Source organism: Pygoscelis adeliae, unplaced genomic scaffold, assembly GCF_000699105.1.
Source record: "Pygoscelis adeliae isolate BGI_AS28 unplaced genomic scaffold, ASM69910v1 Scaffold167, whole genome shotgun sequence".
NCBI classification, from domain to species: Eukaryota; Metazoa; Chordata; class Aves; order Sphenisciformes; family Spheniscidae; genus Pygoscelis; species Pygoscelis adeliae.
In genome coordinates, this window is record NW_008825428.1 from 8,918,050 (window position 1) to 8,941,885 (window position 23,836).

The following is a 23,836-nucleotide window of genomic DNA, read 5'->3' on the forward strand; positions in this document are numbered from 1 at the left end:
AACTTGTTAGAAGTATTGTTTCTTGAAAAGGCATTATGTACGAAGCAGTACCTCACATTGAACAGTTGCCTATTAGACTCTTTCCTAAATTGGTAGTTTGTAAGTCACACAATTAATGATACCCGTGCTGTACAAACTGTGCTGTAGCAGTAAGTTATACTTGGATAAAATATAATTATAAATTCGGAAAACTGCTTCCATTTCAATGAATTCTCTGGCATAAATCAGCTTTGATTTTAATATATAGGCTTTTAATGCATAGGCCACACTAGAGATAAAATGTGAACACGAAACAAGGGCTGGATTTGCTTTATCCATTTTTTCGGGTCAACCTTGGTCTGACAATGTTTGTGAGGAAGCTGCCCTCCTTGCTCTAGGACACCTGCTGTTCTCTGAGTCAGACTCTTCATATCTACTGTGTATCATTATATTCTTTAGCAATGTAGATTTCTGTTGGATAATAGTTCAAGTGATGTCAGCAATATATGGCAGCATCTACAGAAAATATTGCATAGGAGAGATCAATAAAATGATGTAACAAATGCTTTACGCGAGAAAGAAAATGAATAGGATCATATTTTTGTATATCTCGAAAGCTGAAAACTTCTGCTGCCTAAGTACATTGTCAGATATGATTTTTTTCCAGTGAGGTTTTCTCTTTTACTGTACTTAAATGTGTATTTGTTAAAACTCATTTAACAACTGCTTTTTAAGAATTACTAGTGAAGAATTCATATAGAAGAATATAGAAGTCCAAAAAAGAAACAATAAAAGTGTTTGAGGCAAAATACTGTGGTTTTTTTCCTTTTTTAAAAAAGCTTTTCTGATTAAGCTGCTTTTGGTCATTTTGAATCCTTTTCTTAAGGCTGTCAGATTTCCAGACTACATACATGATATTTTTTTAAGGTAAGCCATTTTCAGGAAAAATAAAAAATATTTATTAGTCTCAAAGCGCATATGTAATTGTAGCATGAACTTCAGTTCTTAGAAACACTTCATCACTATGACCCTGACTGAGCATAATGCTTAAACATGCATAATTTTAAGGCACGGATATTAAGCTCATTGAAATCCATCATACATGGCTATTAGAAGTGCTTTATGTGTCTTTCAGACAGAGACTTGAAAGAATTACTGAACTCTCATGTAGTTTCAAGTAGAGCAGTAAGGATGAATTTTCTATTTAAAATGCACGGATACCTTTAGCTAGAAAATGTTGAAAAAGCGGTATGGTTACTGTGACAAATTTGTGACTTTATTGTCATTTTACAACCTGCCCTTTAACATGCTCAGGACAAAGGCAAGGAAGCCCCTGAAGAAAATCAGAAGTCATAGGCTCTGTCCTGAGACATTGTTTTTTGCATTTATAGATTGTAAGGCTACTTTGCCTAGAGATGCTGTGATGCTACTCAACCTTCCCTGTAAACTCTATATTAGTTCATTCAGTTTTTAATTTTACATTAAAATTATGAAAAATGAGGCTTTGTAAATTATATTATCATCTTGATGATATTCTGAAGAGGATATTGAACATTATAATAATCAAACTCTTACTGACTGAAGATCAGGAAAGGTCTGAATGTAACAGGAAGCCAGGTTCTTATACACATGATAGCTTAAATAGCTTTAGGAATATTTGTAAAATTGTGGAACTGCAATTTATTGAGGCAATTTCCTTACTTAAACTGATAATCAATTAACTTTTATTTTGTTTTTAGAGGCACATAAAGATTTTGTTTAACATATCCAATAATGGACTTTTTTTAAGTAACAGTTGATTTGAAAAATTAACTCTTTACGAAAATCAGTATGGGTATATATATATTTTGGATTTAAGATGGAAAATTCCATGCAAACCATAATCCACTCAAACCATAGTACAATTCAAAAAAACAGCCCCCCCAACCTAAAGAGAAAATGGAGGGGTAGGCATACTGGGGAGAAGAATACAGAAGAAAATAGTGTTATTGTGTTGTGTATAGATGTGTAGTGCTGCTTCATCTTGAATGCTCTGCACAATTCTAGTCATACCATATCAAAAAAATAGACTTGGAAAAGATTAAGAGAAGGGTAACAAGAAAGGTATGGAGTGGCTTTGTAGACAGAAGTAAGTCGGCTAAGACTCTTACTTCTAGAAATGCCTGAGGGATGTTATATTTGGGATCTGTGAAGTTGTCTGCAGTATAGAGATGAACAAGAATTGATTTATCGTCTGGTTGGTTTGAGGCCAACCTGAGAACGTGTAATTTATACAAGCTCCACTTCTACATTCTTCCTTAAGCATAATGCAGGATGCTTTGCCTTAGAAGGGATTTTGGTCTCTCTCAGGATGACTGCTCTTTTGTTCTAAGAGCCTTGTGTTCTAGTTATTCTAACTTTTCGGCATTCTAATAATAAACATATTGTCTGAATAGGCTCATTGTGGATGAACATTACTGATTTTGTAGAAGTGGAAAGAGAATCTACCACTTCCATGTTTTTTCAGAAATTGAAAGTTTTGCCAATGTGCTGTGATTGATGGAATGGCATTGCATTAAAGCTGGCTCAAACCTGTTCAGAACACCACTGTAGGAATAACATCTCCATAGTTACTATTAGGAGGGATATAAATGGAAAACACTGTCATAATTGTAATTTCTGCTTATCTCTTGCATGATTTTTTTTTAAAAATCATTTGATATGCCTGTCTGTGTTTATTTACCTTCAAAAAATAGTAATTAAAGAGGCAGGTAACATACACTGATTCATAGATTGTTAATCTGTGCAGCATCAGAGTAAAGGAATGCATAAGTATTCGTACAGAACCATGGTTTTATTCTGCACTTCCAGATTCTGCTCATTTCTTTCTTCCTCTTTCAAAGCACGCATTCCCATAACAACATTTTTACTAATAAAACATCATCAGTGAAATACAGTTTAGGCTGCAACCACTTTGTTTTTCTCCTTCGAGGTAAAATTGTTGAACCATTAAAACCGGAAGAGTGTTTTGTTCCTGTACAGATGTGCTTGATCCTTGATAATTTTTAAGTTGTGATTATGTGGCTTTGACAACTGTATGAGACTTGCATTTTCCCAGTAGTTCATTTTTTTATAAACGGAGGTTTCTTTACGGTGATCTTTTAGCAAGTGGGGTGGAACTGCTGGATGTGACAATGCACCCACTGCAGTTTGTGAACCTTAATTTATGCAGACATTAAAATGTTGGGTACAGTCTTTTTAATGTTTTTTGTTCTAGAGGATAGTGAGTTAAATAAAGACATAATAATAAATAATTCTAGTCACTTTTCTGCTCCACCTGTTATCTGAGGTGTGCAGATCAATTTATTTACATCTCAGCTATGAATTTGTAATTTATTATCAAATTTCTTAAAATCTTGAAAGCAATTTATTTAATTTGAGTTTTTCCTTCTTGAAATTGTAGCCTAATACAGCTGATGACATAATTAGGAGGATATTTTATGTTCAAGAAGATGATTTGTGGAAAATAGAGTTATTAGACTTATTTAATGACAGATCTTACTGATGCAGTTGAAAAATACATAGCAGAATATTTACTTTTCTAAAATTCATGTATCATTCTTTAAAATATAGTTATATTTTATTGATGACTTTGGAACTTTGGTTTTGAAAAATCATTAATGGAAAATGTAATTAACTTTTTCAATATCTTCGAACTTAAAGTACAGGAAAACTACTGTAACATTTTAAAAGCAAGAAATACTTCTATTTTAAATGCTAGTAAGTAACATTGTTTGAATAGCATTTTCACTTAATGAGTGCAAATGGCCTCTGAATGAAAGTTTTATTCTATATGAGTAATTTGTCCCATTATGATGACTGTAATCTTTTTCTCATTTGTTTTTTACTGCTTGCCTTTTCTAGGAAGTAGAGGTTGGTATACATCTTCTGTCTTTCACGATTCTGTGAGTTTTTTATGTATACATTGATTCTTTACATTTTACTAAATGTAGGTTGTTTTTCCCTCTCCAGGATGATTATTTTCGTACATGGAGTCCGGGTAAACCATTTGATCAAGGTAAGATTCTGCTACTAGTTATTTGTATGGGATAAAATTTAAGTATTTGTAATGGTGCTCCTGTTCTAGAATACCTACAGAATTCTGTGAATTTGTGTCGTTTTCTCCCTTGATTGATTTAAAGAGGGCCAGAAATTCAGCCTAATCATAATTTTATATCTGTGATTTTTGCAAACTTTTATTGATTAGAGACAGAGCCAGGTCCTGCATCAGGAACCTCCAAAGTAGTTTAGTTTCCCTCATATAAACAGGTTCATCCGGTTTGGGAGGTTTTGTTTTGTTTCATTTATATATTTGAGTTAAGCACTGTTGCATTTTTAGTGGGACATTTGAAGAAAAACAGGCGTGCAATCTGATATTTGTCTTCTGCAGTTTAAAAAAAAAATCATTAAAATGTTGAAACTCTCTTTATATCTGGCTGATAAAACAAGATCTAGAAAAACAATTTTGGAAGTCTCTGTCATGTTCAAGTGATCTGTCTTGAGGCAAAACACAGATGGAGCTTTGAGAATGCTACAGTACAACAGTTTCAGCCTTAGAATAATTTGAGCAAACGCAGCAAATTTTCACATTAAACGTTCCCTCCCCAGACATTGGAACTTAATATTTACTGTCAATATAATCCACTTCATGTATGTTGTTTCAAAGTGTATGACTACCATTGTGAAACTACTGAGAATTTTGATTTTTTTGTTTTTTTAATTGCTACAAGGAGGACTTCAGAGACTTTGTCTTTTCTGATAATACCAATGGCACAAATGCAATGAAGAAACAGTGTAGGGGCTTGTGTACACGAGAGACTGAGAGAAAAATATGTTGCAAAAATAACATTTACTCAATTTAAAGAATTTTCTCCATAATGGATCCTGACTTTTAAGGGAGATTTATAATGGATTGGATTTTATTACAACCACATGTCTTAGAGATGGACCTGCCGCCATGTTCTATGCCTTTGTCACTTTAATTCAAGATTACTGTAGTAAGCCTGTGAAAGGAAATGCCTTAATTTCATAAATGAATGCACTTGGCTTGTTTTGCCAGTGTGTGGGAGAGAAGAGTAGAGGGAGTGGAAAAAAGTCACATTTATGTTATCACTACTCTGTGAATTATGGTGATTTTCTTCTGGTTTGGTAGAAATTCGTAAATGTTAATTTAGATCCATGGCAGCCTGAATATTTCAGAACCTGCCAATTTCACAGACTGTGCGTCTCTCCTCATTATATACTAATATGTTAGGAAAAAGTACTTGACTTTAGTCTTCTGACTCCTCAGAGAAAAAGAGTCCTTTCTTATGGTGAAGTACCTCATCTAAGAAGCAGGCTTATCACTTCACGACAAGGTATCTTTAGTCTATTCCTTTTCTTCTTTGGTTTTTGATAGCGGGGCATGGTCTGCAAATATGTTTTTAGTATAAGAACTGGAATAGGTTATACATTAATTAATGGCTTCTTGGTGGCAAGATGTTTCATCAGAAGACATTGAATTGAATAAGCTGTAAATTTTGCTCATGATTTTTTTTGATATGTTGGGGTTGATACTTGATATGTTTTGGGGTTTTTTTTTGTTTTTTTTCAATTGGTTGGTAGTTTTTCAGAAGATACCGTGAAATACTATTTTTTCCACCAGATTTACACTTTTACACACTCTGGATTGTTCTATTACTCTGAGTTCTTTGGGGATCCTGATGCTAATGTTTGTAGAATACTTTTCTGAATTTACAAACAACCCAACTAAGAAAACATGTTAAGATTATCTATCCTATCTTGTTTGCAAAATGCATTGGGTATTGGCTAGTGAATATTTTAAAAGCACGCCTACAGAGTTGAACTTTCTATTTTCATATGCTTGTTAACTGAAAATTAACACTGAAGAGTGAAATGCATTTGTTGAGCAGTTTTATCTACGTTTTACTGTGTAATTTATAACTGAAAAACAAATAATGCTAGTTGGGAACACTTTGATAATAAAAGGTACACTGAAGTTTTATTATTAAAAATGTTCCCAGTGTCTTAATTTGTCAGTCTATCATTTCAAGAATATCAGGTATTTTTACCTGCCAGTGCACTGCTTTTCAGTTTTCCTGCAATAACTGCTACAGTCTTTGTATTGAATTTAGCAATGATATTGAATTGAGCTGTGTGTCAAAAAATTTACAGTTTCTCAAGAATTAGATGTTTTCTAGACTCTAACTGACATACAGGTATTCTTTATTAATCAGACTTGCATGCTGTTGTTATTTTTTTGAAAGTCTGTAAATAACATTACTGACTAGATCTGGGAGATACGCTAAAAGATAGAAGAATGTTTCCAAGTCAATATCTTGGTCTCCGTGTTGTCAGAAGTGGCTTCCTCTTACTTTTGGGTATAATGGGAAATGATTTTTTGAAACATAGCAAAATATTCCTGAGAATAAAATATAACTATGGAAGTACCATGTACTTGTTCATACATTCAAGTCTCTCTCATCAGATGGGAAAAGTGATCATGGGTGATATTTTGTGGGAAGAGCCATTCATACTTTAAAAGTGTGGCAGCCTTGCAAATGTCAGTTCCTTAGGAGTGAATGTAATGTTCATGAGTTACTGAAGAAATCAGGTCTTTTATGATTCCCTATGTCTGCCAATAAAAGACACACAGTAGTGACAATCTCAGCACATTTTTTTCCTCATATTATTTAATGAGATAGGAAAAAGTGAGAGTTGGTAGACTGTAAAAACTAAGTTTTAGGTGTATGTTCTGATTGTCTCTGTAAGTGTCGTTCCAGGGCTATGCCATAAGCGCTGCACCAGCGCCATTCCGCTCCAGTTGTGTACCACTTCACTACTAAGTTTAAAACAAATAAGGTTTAACTATTAGCTTTTTCACCTCAGTAACCATACATGTAGACTTAGGGGCTTTTCATCCTTTTTTGTCTTTTATCAAAGTGAACTATTCAAAACAATAAATGGGGACATCACAAATGACTGACTGTGGAGTCCTGTGATCTGTTGGGGCTTGTTGCAAGCCGAGCAATCTGTGTTAGACAATCTTTACGGGGGTTTCCCCTTCAATCTTCTGTTATTGCCATTCTGGTTTGTGCAGCAGCTACCCTTTCAAGTGAGAGCATTCCATAAAAAAAGCTTCTCCCAAATGAAAACATGAAACTCCTAAGTGAAGACAAATTTTTAAAATGTAGAGATAAACTTGCTATAATTGAGACTATAATTGCTCACTGAAGGTGATGTTTAAACAGGAGCAGTAACAACTTCCCATGTCTGTTGTGTTAAAGTTTGTAATAATACTGCTGAAGATACAGGAAGATAAGTTCTTTGAGGACAGAACTAAACAATATCCTTAACTTATCTCTGTCAGTGTTTTATTTCTTCTCATTTTATTTGTTTTATCAATATTTGGCTTTTCAGAAACTTACCTATAAATCTGTGAAAATATGGAATGAGCAGGGAGTCTTTTTGGCATTAAAAGATCCAGGTCTACTAGACAGGATATTTTTTTCTATTTTCTATGAAAACAATGGATTATAGGAATTGCTAGTGCTTTTACAGAAATATTTTTTTTCTTTGTTCATTTAAATTATGCAACTTTACATGATGAAATTACAAATAGATATTTGGAAGTTTTAAAATCTGTATATGAACAAAATATGAAGACCTTTAAACTGCATAAACCACAGCTGACTACATGTAATAGAGGTGGTGGTGGAATATTTAGCTTCATGTCTGTATTTTCAAATTGTTAGTTGTCATTTAAAAAATACTCAATCTCTGTTACAGCCCTTTGTCTTTTAGGCTGTGGCGTAGGTACCCGGTACACATGTAACTTCATGTCAATATCACTAGTAGTCAGACAAATTGGTTCTCATTATTTACATTTATTATTTTGTGTATCCATATTCTGCTTGAAATCAGCAATGTATGGGAACCTTTTTCAAATTATGTTTAGCCAATGCCCATATTAATTTGCAGGTAGTATTTTTGAGGAACCGGTGCGTGCCATATAAGCATATCTTTGAGGTCTACACATAGTTATTATTTTCCAAAGATTTATATGACTATTAAAGCCTTTCTAAGATTTTCATAGATTTACTATATATGGATAATACATCTTTTTTTTTTTTCAAAATGCATCCTTAATCTGAACCCAAATCTTAAAGCTAATATTTTGTTGTAATATTTGAAAAGTCTGTTGTTAAAGGAATCAATAGTCGTGTATATGACAATGAGTGTCTTCATAGTGTCTTACTTCACTCTTCACTTAGGTGTATTTTGAAAGGCATTCTTATGTTAATATAATTAAGTATGTCAAAATCGCTCAAGTAGACAGATCTGTATAATTCTGTTGGTATTAATAAGAGTGGTTGTATGGAAATGTATGTCCGAGGATTCCAGGAGGTTAGCCCTTACTATGAAAATGTAGAGTGGTATTTACTCCTGGGCTGCAAAATATAAGTTATTTTGAAAGATGGAAAAATATTATGACTTGCATTGCAATCCACCACTGCCATTCCTTAAAGCAACACCTGACATTTGTCCAAAAAGTACTTGTTCCCATTGAACTCTCTTCTGCTTATATACATGTAAGATAGAAAGATGTATTTAAATAAATGTTTTGACTGTATAAGATTGTATATACAAACATAAATAGTTACATATTTCTATAAATATCACAATGTAAATTCTTAATAAACAATCATGTGGGGCTGGTATTATTATTGGAATGAATCTGAATGTTGTATTAATTGTATTTGGTTACTGCTAAAAGGCAAGTTCTGTCCTTTAGTGGTTTTAGAAACAAGCAGTTGGATGTTTTGTGTTTTGGACTATTCCAAGTTGAATATTTTAGTACCTTTTATGTATGTTTCATCAATGTTTTCTCAAATTAAAAAAAACCCACAACAATACTTGCTAACATCTTTTCTTCACTTTTACATCAGATAAAAATATACAGGATACTTTTGGGACATTTTATTTTTAGACTACAGATGGTAGCAGAGCTTGGACGGTGTAGCTATTGAATAAAATTGCATACAGAAAGACACTGGCATAATTTTTTAAAGTGCAAAGGATGTTTTCCTTTGCTCAATAGAAATACCTTGGAGGAACAGTGGAGTATTTTCATGTAATGGAAAAAATATGAAATGATATTTCCATGGAGGATGAACACCCTGAAAGTATAGTTGGTTTGTAGATATATTTATAACATGTCTTGTAAACCATTCCACTGAATTATTTTTGGCTTTTATAGTATCAGGTTATATTAGATGTCTGTTTACAGTGGAAATATTGTAGATACCATTTTACAGTAGAAACAGATTTTGAAACAATTTCAAACACTTATAGTTTAGTTGAGTCTTTGCCTTTTAGCTCTTTATGTTTCATCTACCTGGTTCTGTAATAATTTGGGTAACTAAGGATATGCAAATACATGCAAACACATGTCTATAATTTGTGAATACATTTCTGTACTGTGAACTTGAAACCATTTAGAGTCATAGTCAATAAAATAATTTGATTCACCCATTTGCAAGCTCTGGGTAGTCATAAGGGAGTTTAATGAAGGTCCATTAGTTGAAGACTGTGAAAACAGTTATGTAGATTTAACTTTGCTACATTTGATATATGCACTCATGATCTAGTTTTTATAGCAAAACTATTGATGTTTTAAAACTTGAAATATATATCCATCACTTTCAAGATAAATTGCAGTACTTTGCAATTAAAATGCATCACATATCACTTTAAATATAGTTTAGTCTTAATAGTAAATAAGCATGAAATATTTTTAACAGCTTTTCAGTTCTGTTCTTTCTGAAATTCGGTGTCCTCCTACAAAGACACCGTTTCTTTATCTGCGCCAACATATTAATCTGGTGAACAGTTTCCAGCTTCAGGTATTTAGGTTTGTTTAGGAATCCTGTTCACCAAGAAAATACACCAAATCCTGTGTTAGACATATTCCCACTGCTTTTTATTACTTTCAGCCAGCCCTTGCCTGAAAAGATCTTTTGTAGATGTCTGAGGAACAGCACATTTAATAGTGCTTTTTCTTCATCATCTGATGCTGTGCTTTAGTGGTTCTTTATTATTTCTCTTTTATAAGTTTCTCTACTGTGGTAACACCATGGAAGTGCCTTGTCTTATACGGTTCGTAGTCTTGGCTCCTAATTCAGGTGCACTGGGTAGTACACATCTGTTTTTCTAGTTGTGGATCTCAAATTGTTTCATTATTTATTTCTGTAGAATCATTGAATGGATTGTAAATTCTTACATCTATTTTAAGAAAGGCTATATAAAGGATTTTTAGTGAGGCTAAACCCAGCCCATAATACGAGATTTTGCTTGCCTTCAGTAGCAGTTTAACCCCTCGTTCCTGCTCCCCTGCTACCTTTGCTTTATGCCCTGACGTGACGTCTGTAGAGTCACCAAATCTTGAATTGTCATAAGATAAATTAAAAAGTTTATTGTTTGTTTATTTGTTTGTTTGTTTTTAACCTGGATAAATCATGGATTCAGGTAGCCATTCAGACCCACAAATAGTTATGTCAGAAAAGCGGAAATGTGGTACAGGGCTACAGTGACTGGCTAGAGGTAGAGCGCCAGACCTTAAGCTGGCAGCATGGTGGGCATAGGGTATGTGGAACTCTTTCTTTGTGTTTCACAAACTTGCTAAACTTCAGTCCTGCAAATCTCTTCATTTTGAAAGTCCTTCTGCTTCTGTCTACTGTATTGGGATGTCCCAGCTAACTGTCTTGAATCAAGGATGCCATTGGTCCCTGAGGACTGTGTGCCTGAAAATGTTCTGGTGTGTACTAGGACTGCTTCTTCTTTACAGGCTCACTTAATGGCCTAATGAACTTTCTTATGTTTGCCACAGGAATTTATTAAGAAAGCTTGTAAAATAGCTAATAGAGGTAGTTATTAAGAATATGAAATCTGAAATCGCACATTACTGTTCAGTGGTGAGAGAAAAAGAAATAGCTTAATAAATCCCTTAAAAAAAAACAACCAAAGAATATAAAGAAGAAAAAAGGCTGTACATAGTTTTTCTTGAGCTTGAATAGAAGAATGACGGTTCTTAAAGCACATTTTAAATGTTAAAAGTTGCCTTTTTGGCGCATTTTTATTTAACCACCTCAGATTTAAAAACCTGTTTTCTTATTTAAGTTGTTTTCTTAACTAAGATGTTTCTTGTCTGTTTCTGTAATCCTGTTTATCTCTGGTTGACATATACATAACTCTTCACTAATTTTTAATTTACAGTGTGCAAAGAACATACATCCCAGGACAAATAAGTTGCAGTATGGCATTGGCATGTAAAATTCCTGTTAGTAACCTCTGCATTGTTCTTGCATTTTGATGGACACGATTGTGAGAGAATGACAGGATTTCAGGATTGTGCCTGAAGTTCTTATGTAATTAACAGAAATTGTGCTATTATTTATTGTCTGTGAAACTTTAAGAAACTACTTGACCTCTCATGGCAGAATCTGCGTGGCCAGCAGTAAATAAAAACAATTTCCAAAAAATGTCCAAAAAACAAATTTTGGACCTTGAATATATTAGATTTGAGAATCAGTGAGACTGACTAAAGGGCAGATCCAGAAGTTACATTTTTATGTTGTTCCCCCCCCCGTGCCCCAAGAGAGTACTTTAAGTGCTTTAAATAAAAATAGAAAAGAAAGGAAACATATGCTTCCGGAACATTTACTCTGCTTTTATATACTACATAATATGCAATTAAATATATTCAGGCTTTGCTTTTTATTTAGCTAGGTCTCATTTTAAATGAGACTTTCTCCCTGTAAGTCATCTCCAGGTCACAGGTTTTAAACTAACATTTCATTCATAAAAATGTGTTAGTGGATGGAAACAAATGGATTGCCTCATGTATTGAAACATGTGCTGTGAGATGGGTAGGTATGCCCTTCAAAATTTCAAAACAGGACTTAGCCAAAACTGCAAAAAATATCTGTAGGTCAGACAAAAGATGAATATTGGTACTATAAAAAATATTTGTGGTTGTAATAAACCCAGGTTGTTAGTAAAATGCTCACTGGTATTCATTAGACACTTTTCCGTATTCATCTGCTAATACAAAAAATAAGTCTAAGCCGTCAAATTGTTATATTGAGTCAAGGTGCCTTTTGGAGAGAAAGGCCAGGATTGGCTGTGGAACGCTCTGTCTGAAGTATTGCTTGCTCTGCCGCTCTGAAGTCACCTTGCTTGACTTCTTATCTCCAGTGTTCCTTCCAAGCTACTCTCTGCTCCATCCTGTCCATGTACAGGGAATACACAATATCGTCCTTTTCTGTCTATGCCAGGTGTTGATAGCTATGAGTCAGGACACAGGTACATACTCAAAAGTGACTGAGATTGTAGATTTCTTTATTACAAGCTAGTAACTGCAGAACTCCTGTAGTTCTGTCTGTATTTCCAAACTACAGGGTTCTCTCAATCTGGAGACCAGAAGTGGTTCATGCAAACATGAATCTACTGATCCAAGAGAAAACCTGGAAGGAACATTACAAAATGAATTTTTAATGGATTAGGTCCAATTTCTTTACACGTATAATTTTACAGAAGATAAATTCTTACTTTTTGTTTTTTCTCTTTTTTCTGATGGCCACTTAAATCTACTTGGAACTTCTACAGGTTTGGTATATTTGTGGTTGTTAGCTTCTAACAGTGAAATATCTTTAAATACTAGAAAACAGAAGTGTTTGAGGTTTGCCTTTAACTTCAGTATTTTAAGCTCAAAGAACTTTTCATAGATGGTTTGTCTAAGCCAGGATGTATACAAAAGCTTAACTGACTCAAAAATTAATGTGCTCTGTATATTGTGATGCAAGATGTGATTTCAACTTTTGTGACTTCTTTTCAGAACGTATTTTATGTGGAGATCTTCATTCAGTTTTATCACAAGTACATTTCCTAGTAATTTTTGTTACGCTAGGCTTCTTCAAAATACATATATATGTATATTGCTGATGTATTAGATAGTTTATATGAATAGTCGACTGATTCTGTTTTAGTTGGTTTAAAAAATTTAAAAGCTGAAGTGGATTACAGTAAAAAATATTCTGATTAAAATGCTCTCTTTATTTTAACCTACAAATACATAATTAAATACAGAAATTGACCAGTTCTCCAAGAGACTGGAATAATTAAAATACATCTTATAGCATGTTGTTTTGCAAGAGTAATCATCTTGGCATGTGAGATAACAGGTGGGAGAAGTTTAAAGAAGATGCCTTTCTACTGTTATAGGTATGCAAATGTTTTTTTCCCCTGATTGTCTGAGTTGGAGAACCCAGAAGTCAGTTCTGACGCAGCCAGCATGTCTCTAAATTATGTTTTAGTGTATTTTGGAAAAGATAATATGCTTAACCGTTTGCTAGTGATATATTACTGTTGTGAACTTTCAGGTAGTCGTTAAGGTGTTATTTCTTTCTGCCAAATCAAGGAAGTGGACATTCTGATTTAGAAAATGTGCTTCACTAAAGCTGCTGAAATCCTAAAGGATGCCAGCTAAGTATGCACATGCATTTCTACTAGTTATAGCTGTTTTGGATATTTTTGCAGAATATTTGAGAATTTCTTCTTACATATAGAAGAAACTGGATATAATTGTTTTAATTTTGTTGTCAGTTACACCAGTCTGAGTCCAAAGTAACTCCTTTTTTTGGCAATTTAAATAATTAGAATATTTTCTGAATTTGCACAGATAGAAGTAAGGGTGGCATTTGACTTTTACTTCGTGGACTTTCTTCTCATTTACATCAACTTTTGAGCTATGGGTAAGCTATTCTCTTGTAAACTTTCAAAGAATACCCAAAAGAGAGAACACAAAATTATGGGAAAGTTTTTGAAGCAGAGCTCACAAATATTTGTGAGGGGGAGAATTTCTTGTAATTTAGAAATTACAAAACCATTACTGCTAACCATTGAAAAAAGAAAAATGCAGTCACTTCAGGCTGTGGGCCTGGGCAAAGATTGTCAAAAGTAACTAGGGATTTTGGGGTGCCTTACCTCTTGAGGGCCAAAAGAGTGTGTGTAGTTTTTGTTTTGGTTTGGTTTTATTTTTGGTGGGGGTCTTTTTGTTTTGCTTTTTTTAAATGGTGCTAATCATAGGAGTAGACTGCTTAAATGTCTTCTGAAAGTCTGAAGGTAAGCACCCAATGTCTGAGAAATTTGGCGTCAGTAATTGCTCTTAAAATCTTGATAGGAAAGTTTTATATTTCATATTTCCCCCACTCACCCAGCCATGCTCACACCCTTGCCTGAAACCTAAGTGAATAAGTAGGATTAAATATAACCTTCATTCAGGTAAAAACTCTGTTAGGAAAACTACAGTCTATGGTAGTGTAATACCTGTTAATTTCTAAAGATTTCGAGTGAAAGTTTAATAGTAAAGATACCAAAACATTTAATAAGCATCAGTATATGAAGAGTTGCAACATCTCTCTTTCATAGATGAGAAATCTAACGCACATTGGTTACCGCAATGCTGAAAGATGGTGGAGTGCATCAGTGGATGTTGCTAAGCACGCAGTTTGAATTTGAGATGAAGTGTGTAGGCCAGAAATGTGGAGCTTGGGCAAAAGTTGTCCAAGGAGATTGCATTTTTGATGATTTTAGAGATTGAGACTTGAAAGACATTTGGAAAAAAAATTAGGAGGTCCTTAAATGATATAGTGGTTATTTGGCAATCAGCAGTACAATACGCTTTTAAGTATGATTATTTAAACAGTTATGTTTAAAAGAAAATGTGGGGGACAGATCCTTACTAGCTGTTTTACACACATTTAGTCATGCAGGTACATGCACCCACACAGACATATTTTTATTATATAAATTATCTGTTCTAGCTGTTCATCCTGGAATCTGCCCACTTGAAAAACTTGCTTACCCCTCATATCATATTGTTGAGGTTGCTAAGAGTAAAGTTTCTCAGTTGGAGGCTACAATAGAAAAGAAGCTGTTGGTGGAACATGTCCTGTGCAGTTTCCCTTCTCCAGGACACAAATACCTAGTCTTCTGTGAGCTAGAATGTGGGGGTGGATTAGGACATATAAGTAAGGCTTACACTTCTGCACGAGTGGCTAAAAAATGTGTGGCTCAATGAAGATGATTGTTTTAAAGGGAGTGGAGAAAGAATGAGTGAAGTATTTTGAAATTGTGAAAAAGAGATCAAGCTTTAGTGGGTTTGTTCCAGAGGAAGAATAGAGACTGCCAGCTTTTATTTTATTTTTTTGAGCAATTATTTTAACTTACATTAACAGTACCCCGAATAGCAGGTACCGTATTATGATTAGTATGAATGCATTTTTAGTTCCCTTTTTTTTTTTTTTGACACTTTGATTGCAGCAGTGAGCAAAAGGGAAATATGGCAGTGCTTTATTTTGTGTTAGATGGTTCTAACTCAGTATTAGATGTTTCTGTTTCAGAACTTTATCTAGCATAACTGCAACTGTTGCAGGGCAACTTGGCACTCAGTGCTAATGTACCAGAGCTTAGTAATATAAAATGCTAGGAACAGTGGTGCATCTAAACAGAAACCTGATAAGAGGCTTTACAGAATTGTCCCTGATTCAGCAGTATGGAGACTTCTGAGCGCTCGTGAGAGTAGGTGTTTCTTGGGTAGAAGCAACCTCCGTGCACACAGACACATTAATTGTTGAGGCATTTGCTCACAAGTTAGAAACCAGACTTCTAGACAGCCCATAACGTTCAGGGGTTTGAATCTAATCTCTACTTACTTGCTTGGCCACCTGCAGAAGAACCTTCTCTCTACCCTTCTTACTGAAGTTGTAGATTCATGTGGCCTGGTGGAACAAATATACAAGAAGATTCTTCTTGTGAACGTCCAGCTGTAGCTACCGATTCTACTTTTCATGTTATATAGTGAGTCTTAAATGGCAAATACAGTCCCTAGGAGAAGAAACAAAAATTTGAGATTCTTTTTCAGAACATCCCCATCAGGTTACTGACGTAATCTGTTTCTTGTTTATTCTCTCATTTTTATTCATGAATCTCGGATTGTTAGTTGCATAATGATTCATTTTCTTGTTGAAGTTAAAAGGTGTTTATTCTCAGTAGGTATGTTGCACAGCAAGACAGGGATGTCTTGCTATGAATCCATAGCAGTATGGATTCAAACCATCTGTGGCTGAGGAGGGCCTATATGCATGGATGCAAATTTTGGATGCTGATCACTGTACAATTTAGGCAAAAAATAACCACTATCACTATTAACTGTAATTAAACATTTATCTGGATTCCACGTTAGCTGAAAATATCAACTGAGTGTTTATGTGTTCTGCCTTCCTCTCTTCCCTACTGTTTCTGGAAATTGTGGTGCTGGGAGTCTGCTCATCTCTCTAGACCCAACACATTTCTCAGTGAGAAATTCTGCTTCAGGAGGTGAGAAATCACCGTCTTTCAAAATGGAGAAGTAAAGACACTGATGGTCTTTAGGTATCTTCAGGAATTGTGTATTTTATCAAAGCAGGCAATATGAGTCATTCTCGTCTAGATGTCTGTCTGCCTAGGGTTGTAACCTAGGCGTTTGACCTAATCATTAATATTTTAGTTAAAACTTCTAGGTAATTTATATTTTTCTCCCACCATTGTCAAATGTGAAAACTTTGTAGGCAAAGAAGTCAGACCTGCCTTTTAAACTAGAGGAATTAAACCACCCATGGGATACTCAAAATATAGCTTAAGTTTTAGTAAGTGTAATAAAGCAAAATGTCTAGCTGGTTCTTATTTTGCCCATCAGAAATTAATCACAAACTTTGGAGGAGGGAAATAGAATTTAAGTCTGAAAACTTTGTCCTTAACCATTTTTCCCCTTTCATTTTGCTGGGAATGGAAAATTAGGAACATGTCAGAATGCACTCAGCAGATTGTGAAATAATGGTAATTTACTGTGGTTTCTGCCACAGAGCTCCTGTTAAGAGGATTCCTATGTTATGTCTTGCTAATATTGATTTCCTGTTATATTCCCAATAAAAATGATGTTCTGGCTAATGTTAGTTTCCGGGAGTGCTAGCTGTAAATTAACTTACAGAAGAGATAATGGGAAGCTTTGCTGAATTGCTCTTCCAAATTTGAATTATAAATAAATACATCCATTAGTAATAATTGAGTCAATTTTTTGAATATTAATTGCTTCCTTAGCATGTGAGAATAGCATCCATATCCATCTATAAAAGTCACCAGGCAGTCCTAATTCTGTTCCATAATTTTTCAGCAGAGAGCAAATTATTTTTAATTTTCAATATAAGTTCTTAAAGAAGTAGAAGATATTACAAAGCATTTTATACCTTTGTAATACTTCTTGTGACAATGATATTTTTCTGCCTATTGAAATTTAATTAACACAACATTTGATATTAATTTGGGGAAATATATGGACAAATGTAAAGTAGGCATATAGGCAAATAACCTATAGCACGCACACTTTTCTGACTATTAGGAGCTAAATAAAGCTGAATATTATCAAGTTGATAAAGCTAAGATCAGGCCTGTGTCTTTAGAAGGTGGTTGTATCAGACTTCCTAGAAAGTCAGCTGATACATTATAGCCACTAATAAAGAAATGATTTCTGTCAAGCCTTAAATAAACCTATTGCTTACGTCTGGAGTCTTCTCACCATAGTGGAAACCATCACTTATTTTTAATGACAATATAATTGTGCTGTACAAACTACATTTTCATGTCAGTTATGGGGAAAAAATAATCTTCATAATTATGAATATATTTTAGTAAATGTGAATCAGATAAAAACTCATAGATTGATGTTTGTTTCATGCTGAAGAAAATAGCTCTGAGGGATACATAAATGGCTCCACAGTGGGATTTTGACACTTGAGATATTTTTGGTGGGAACATTGTACTGTTTCATAGCTGCTTATTTTAACAGAAATGGGAAGGAATATGTGGTGTTGTCAGTGCAAGTCTGCATGCTCTGAGTGAGCTGGAGTAAAGCAGGCAAGTTTTGTCAGGGATTGCTAGAAGATGCAGTGAAGAATTAAAGATTCGATGCCATGTATTTCCTGAGTTAACTGAGTTACACGCTTAGATGAAGTCAATGGTACTTCTCCTGGGATAAATATATGCATTTTCATAGTAGTTTAAGATCTTTAGGATGACTCCATGTAGAGACTGGACATAGTCAGATATGTCTCTGCATTGTAAGGGGAGTCCAGTTCTTCCCCAGCATGAAAAATTTCAGACTACGGTTTTGGAAAATGTTTTTCTTGTGGTTTAGCCTTCATTTTCCATGAAAATTGTACATTTGTCTGTTCCAGGTGTGAAGTAAAACAGGTTTAAAAAAAAAGGCAAGCCATTTCCGTGCTTTCATAAATACCTAATTTTTTTTAGTCCTTTCAAAGCTGGGAAAATCACTAATGCAGTCCATAAGTTTACCATTTTTAAAAAGGTTAAAAATTAAAAATGTGAGATTGTGCAAAAGAGGTTAATAAAATTTACATCCTATGTACTTCATCGTATAGGGTTGACTATAGCATGTGATACTGAAAGAAAAAAGAGAAAGAGTTGCACTGCTTTTCACAGTTTCTGGCAACATTTCTTTCTGTATTTTATCTTCTGGCTTGCTAAGCTACAGTGTCAGTCCAGGTAGACATTGACCCTTCAGGTAGCTGACTTTTTCACATTCCAAAAATCCGTGTTTTTATATCAGTGATTTATTTGGTCGGTCCCTTGCTCTTTTAAGATACTGCAGCTTCTTAAAAAATGCGTCCAAGGTCATGCATTCTTCTGTGGCTTTTGCGTCACTAAAACTGGTTCAGTAGCTAAGAAATCTTCACAAAAAAGTATTGGAAAAAGTGAGGCCATGTATCATGCATAAGATGAGGAAAAGAGACTTCTGTAGGGCATTCGTTCATAGCTAGCAGAGAACAAGAAATCCAGCAGGCCACTGAGTGATAATGTGAGTTAATGTCGATGAACATGCCTTTGAATCTAAAGATGGTCTTGTGATTTTGGCATCTGCGGCTCTGCTGGCTTACTCACTCTGCTTACACAGTAGCCCCTGTACTAACACAGTCCCGTAGCCGTTCTTGCTGTATAATGAAAGTATGCCACACCTGAGGTGAACACACGGCATTATAACCACTGCGTCAGCAAATACTGGAAGATTAAATTGGTACTGTAAGGTTTGGATAGATTCCGGAATTCATTATGTGTCCTGGCTTCCAGTCCATGTGTTATGTGTAAACCTTTAGTAGGAGAGGGCCCAGTCTAGCTCAGGAAGTGGTTCACTTTGGAAATGTCCAAAACAGGTGTATCCCTCAGACTGTCCTGTCAACTGTTAGCTATAAAGAAATACCTTTGAGAAGTTAATGAACTCACTGGTATATTCTTCAATGTCTAATTGGTAGAGATGGTGTCAAAAATCCCTTAAAATTCTTAATTTCTCTGCAGCTGGACAAAGCTGCCAAGACAAACTCTTATGTCTCTTATAAATACACAGGTGTGTGCACGTGCATATGCACATAAGTTTTGTTCAGTACTTGACTTTGGTTTATAAAACAAATGCTGACCCTAAAAGAAACGGCCAATCAAACCTGACTTATCCGTTTCATAGCAAATGAAACAAACAGTGCATATGCACAGAATGTGTTATCAGTTAGTCAGATTTATGGATAAGTCTTTCCTTTTTGTAAGCTGTTAGATTTTCTTCAAAGAAAATCCTTAGAGGAAAAAAATGGACAAGAACACAGCTGAGCTTGGTATCAACACAGGGCCAGGAAAGGGGTTGGCTTGCAGATGTTCTGTTGTCTTGCACAACTGATTTCTAACATTAGGTTCTCAACAATGAACACCTATTGTTACCTTTCATTTAAAAGGTGAAGTTTATGAATGGGTGCTGCACAGAAAAGTATTTTTTAACACAGAATTCTAAACAATCTGGTTTATCCAAATCTGGTGGAAAATGCCTGTTGAATACATAAGGAACCTAATGGAGCATTCTTATAGTCTCTTTTTCTTCCCCACAGTTTTCTTTCTGATAGTGCTGTCAAAATCCAGCACTTCTTTCTGTCATCACTTACGCATTCAGAGCCATTTTCTAATTTGATTTCCTAGCTAGATCTTTTGGCCTTCCATTGATTTTTTTTTTTTTTTTTTTTTTGCCCCAGAGCTCTCTGTGCCAGCAGAAACACTTTAAAACAAAGTAAAATGTTTTCATTTACTTGCATGTGGGGGGGATGTGTGGGGTGTGTGCGCAGCGGTTGTTTTTTGTTTATTTTTTTTGAATCTTAACTCTGGCCCCTGGAGTTCTTTTCTAGGGGTAAAGTCATTCTGATTCCAGCAATAAACTAGGTGTCTTCCCTAGTTTGATACCCATATTTATGTTGTCATAAAGGCAAAGTGTGATAATAAGTGTAAAACTGGGTTCTACCTGTAACATTGCCAAAAAGATATGTTATGGCTTGCTAAGTTTTGATAGAATTGTCAAACACACCTTCAGAGTCCGAAGAACTCAGGAAAAGAAATAACCATTTCAATGGGAATGGAAAGTTACATATCTCCTCCATTCACCCCTTTTCCTGAAACGTTTTCTATTTGATACTGAACTCGGCATCCTTATCTGATTCCCGATTTCTCTTGCTCATGTATTTCTATTCCATTAACCTATTCAGTTTTGCAGAACAGTTATCTGAAGATACGCCAATATCATATTCCAGTATTGCTACCTTAGTGTCTTCATCAGGGAGCATTCTGGGAAGAGGTACTTGGACTAGTACATTCAGTGATAATCTGTTCATGCTTACCAGGGGCTGACATTACATTCTGCCTGACTTTAAGCAGAGAAAGTATTTGACATGGGTTCTAAAATCTGGAGTGTATTGGAGAAGGATACTGAATATGCTCTTGTTAATTTTGCCTCTAACTCTGTTATCCTAGTTCAGTCATTTTTGCTGCATTTACTTACCACGTGTTTAGAGTTGTTGTAGTCAGACTTATTCTGGATGACTTATTGTGGATTTATGGCTGGTTTGCTGTAGAAGTAAATAAAAATACCTGGAAGAGGAATGCATCTTTGCATATGCCTTATGCTGTAATTAGCAAAATATTTCTTTTCAGTCTGCATTGAATTATTATTATATTAATGACTCCATCACTTTTCTGCTTTGCTGGTAATATTATGTATATATTTTGCACAGCTGAATATACTGTTAAGAAGGAAATAAAACTGAAAAAGTCACTGCTTAGACTATATTTAATCATACTTCGTGCCACAAAGTCATGTGTCAAAAGCATAACTAATCAGTCCGGTTCTTGTTTCCTGGTACATGGTTAGTCAGCCTTATGTTTATATTATCTGACAGCTCAAATAGAGGTGTGGTTAAAAGTTTACTTTTGATCATGAAGAACAGAAGAAACATAACTTTTCTTTCAGAAAATATGTATAGAAATATATATTTTATAAGAAAATGTGAAAAATGGGGAAAGAGCATTTCTGAAATATAACTGAAGACTGGATCGCAATATGCTAAAGAAAAGATGAACACAGGAAAACTGAATTCTAGTTGTTCATAGCTTTCTTGCTTGATTTTGTGATCTAGGATTTTCAGTAGTGTCTCTTTAAACTAGGCTTTGGTGTTTAACTTATTAGGGTGGGTTGTTTGTTGGTTTGGGTTTTTTTGAGGAGTGTTAAGCTTAAAAAAAAAAAAAAAAGGCTACGTGTAGCAATAAATTGGTTTTGGAATATTTAGATCTACCTGAAAGACACCGTGGAGATCAGAGATCAGAAGTTGATTGTTTCTTGTGAGAGCATAAATTGGCATGAACTTTTCTGTATTATCATGTAGGCATGGTTACTCAAGAAATATGCTATACAAATTTAGTCACGAGTAACAAACAGGATTGTTTGGCTTTTCTAGTGTTATAGCCAGAAATTAGTATTTGTAGTTCGAAGCGTAGTTCAAAGATGAGTGTGGATTAAAGACTAAAGGACCAGCTACAAAAAACTCCACAAAGCAGAAATAAGAGACCTAGAATATTGCAGGTAGAATTTGTATTTAAGGATGGAGTCATACAAATCACTCACCTGCATGTTTTAGTATGCTTTTTCTTTTACTAAAATCTCATCTGAGTTACAATTTCTCAGTAAATTCAGACAGTGTCATTATTCATCACTTAATGTTGAGTTGGAAGAACCCAGCTGTGTCTTAGTAAGCAGGAAAGGGAAACTACTTTCAAGGTAGAAATACCAGTATTTGGGGATTACAGTGAGAAAATTACAATTGTTTAAAGAATGTGTTGGTGAGTACTTTCTTAGCTACATGACCACAGATTTTAGCCAATGGATGCTTTCCCTCTTCTCTGGGTTAATTTGCTTATGGACCAGGACATCACCATTTATGTCTTACTGAATTATTACTGTGCAGCGTAGCTTAGTAGATGTTATTATTTCATAGTAGGAATAACAAGAAATGGATTGAGTAGAAGTACATTTTTTTTATTAGCATCCTGGCTTACAGCTTTTAAAAAGATCTTGTATGTGGGAGATGTGGCAGCCTACATCTGAATGAACAGATGTTCCAAACTCCTGATCAAATGTCATTTGCCTTTCTGACTTCTTTTCCATTACTTTTTGGCTTATGATTTTATTGTGATTTCAGAAATGCGGTGGCTTCTGAGCTATAAAAATCACAAACCTAATTCTGTTTAGAAGTGACATGACTGAAATGGAGAACTGTAGACAACAGAATCCAGTTCAAAATTGTTTTCTTTGGGCATTTGGTGCTCTGAATGACATAATGGGTATGCAGATTTCCTAAAAGTCCTAAGCAAATTCTAATATTAAAAAAGTGTTTTCAGCTACAGCAAAAACCAGCAGCCTTTGATTATCTTTGTTACAAATGTTGACCAGGAGAGAGTTGGATAGGGTACTTCCACTGTTTTTTAGTCATAAAAATACTATTGTATGAGAATATACAGAAGTCTACATGTTTCATGAAGGTCCGTTTTCCTTGGTAAGGAATTTTGCACAGCTTCATTTTGCATTATCATTGAGTGTGCTGCATTTTATCCTGGTGAAAATCAGTGCCTTTCAGTCCATCATGCTGTACAAGCAGCAGGCCAACCCCCCTCCACATATTTGGTGGGTTTTGTGTGTAGTGTGTTTCTTTTCTTAATTGCATGTTTCTAGATAATTGTTAACAATTTTCTAAAATTATTTTTAGCTTTAGATCCGGCTAAAGATCCATGTTTAAAGATGAAATGTAGTCGCCATAAGGTCTGTGTTGCGCAGGATCAACAAACTGCTGTTTGCATTAGTCACCGAAGGCTTACACACAGGTAAATACTTTAAAAGTTAATCCTATAGACTTTTTTTGTAGTGTTCGTGACTGACTGTAAACCATAAATATGCTATAATTAGTTCAGTTATTTAACAACATATGAGCACAGTAGGAGTGGATTTTAGAAGTAATTATGTATGCATAATTTGATTAGAATGTTTAATATTTGATTTTTTTGATAGGCTGGTAAACTAGAGGGTGTACATATTTAAATATCACAAGCTGCTGATACAAATACATTTAAGGAAATACCAACTGTGCCAGTACCAAATGAATATAACAATTGTGATAATGTCCTGCTGCTGTACATTACTTCGACTTCATCACTTCAGAAATGAAGCCAGAGAACTCAAAACTGCCTGTTAAAAGTGTAGGTAATGGCCTGTTATAGTATAAGTTTTTTGGGTTTTGGGTTTTTTTTTTCTTCTTCTATGCATTCCAATTTTCTTTGCATTCTGGACTGGTTA

At 34.6% G+C, this 23,836-nt stretch overlaps 1 protein-coding gene across 5 annotated transcripts in view; it reads left to right on the plus strand.

Annotated features, from left to right (window-relative positions):
• SPOCK3 (sparc/osteonectin, cwcv and kazal-like domains proteoglycan (testican) 3) overlaps nt 1-23,836 on the plus strand; it is a 229,700-nt gene that overhangs the window by 82,883 nt on the left and 122,981 nt on the right. For 3 of the 5 annotated variants that reach the window (XM_009330713.1, XM_009330712.1, XM_009330715.1), the window contains 2 exons: nt 3,991-4,036; nt 23,253-23,367. The exons of 1 other annotated variant lie outside the window; for it this stretch is intronic. In XM_009330713.1, the coding sequence (XP_009328988.1) occupies nt 3,991-4,036; nt 23,253-23,367 (161 nt within the window). Of the gene's footprint in view, nt 1-3,882; nt 3,892-3,990; nt 4,037-23,252; nt 23,368-23,836 lie in introns of all 5 variants that reach the window. One more of the 5 variants, XM_009330714.1, reaches the window with a different exon arrangement.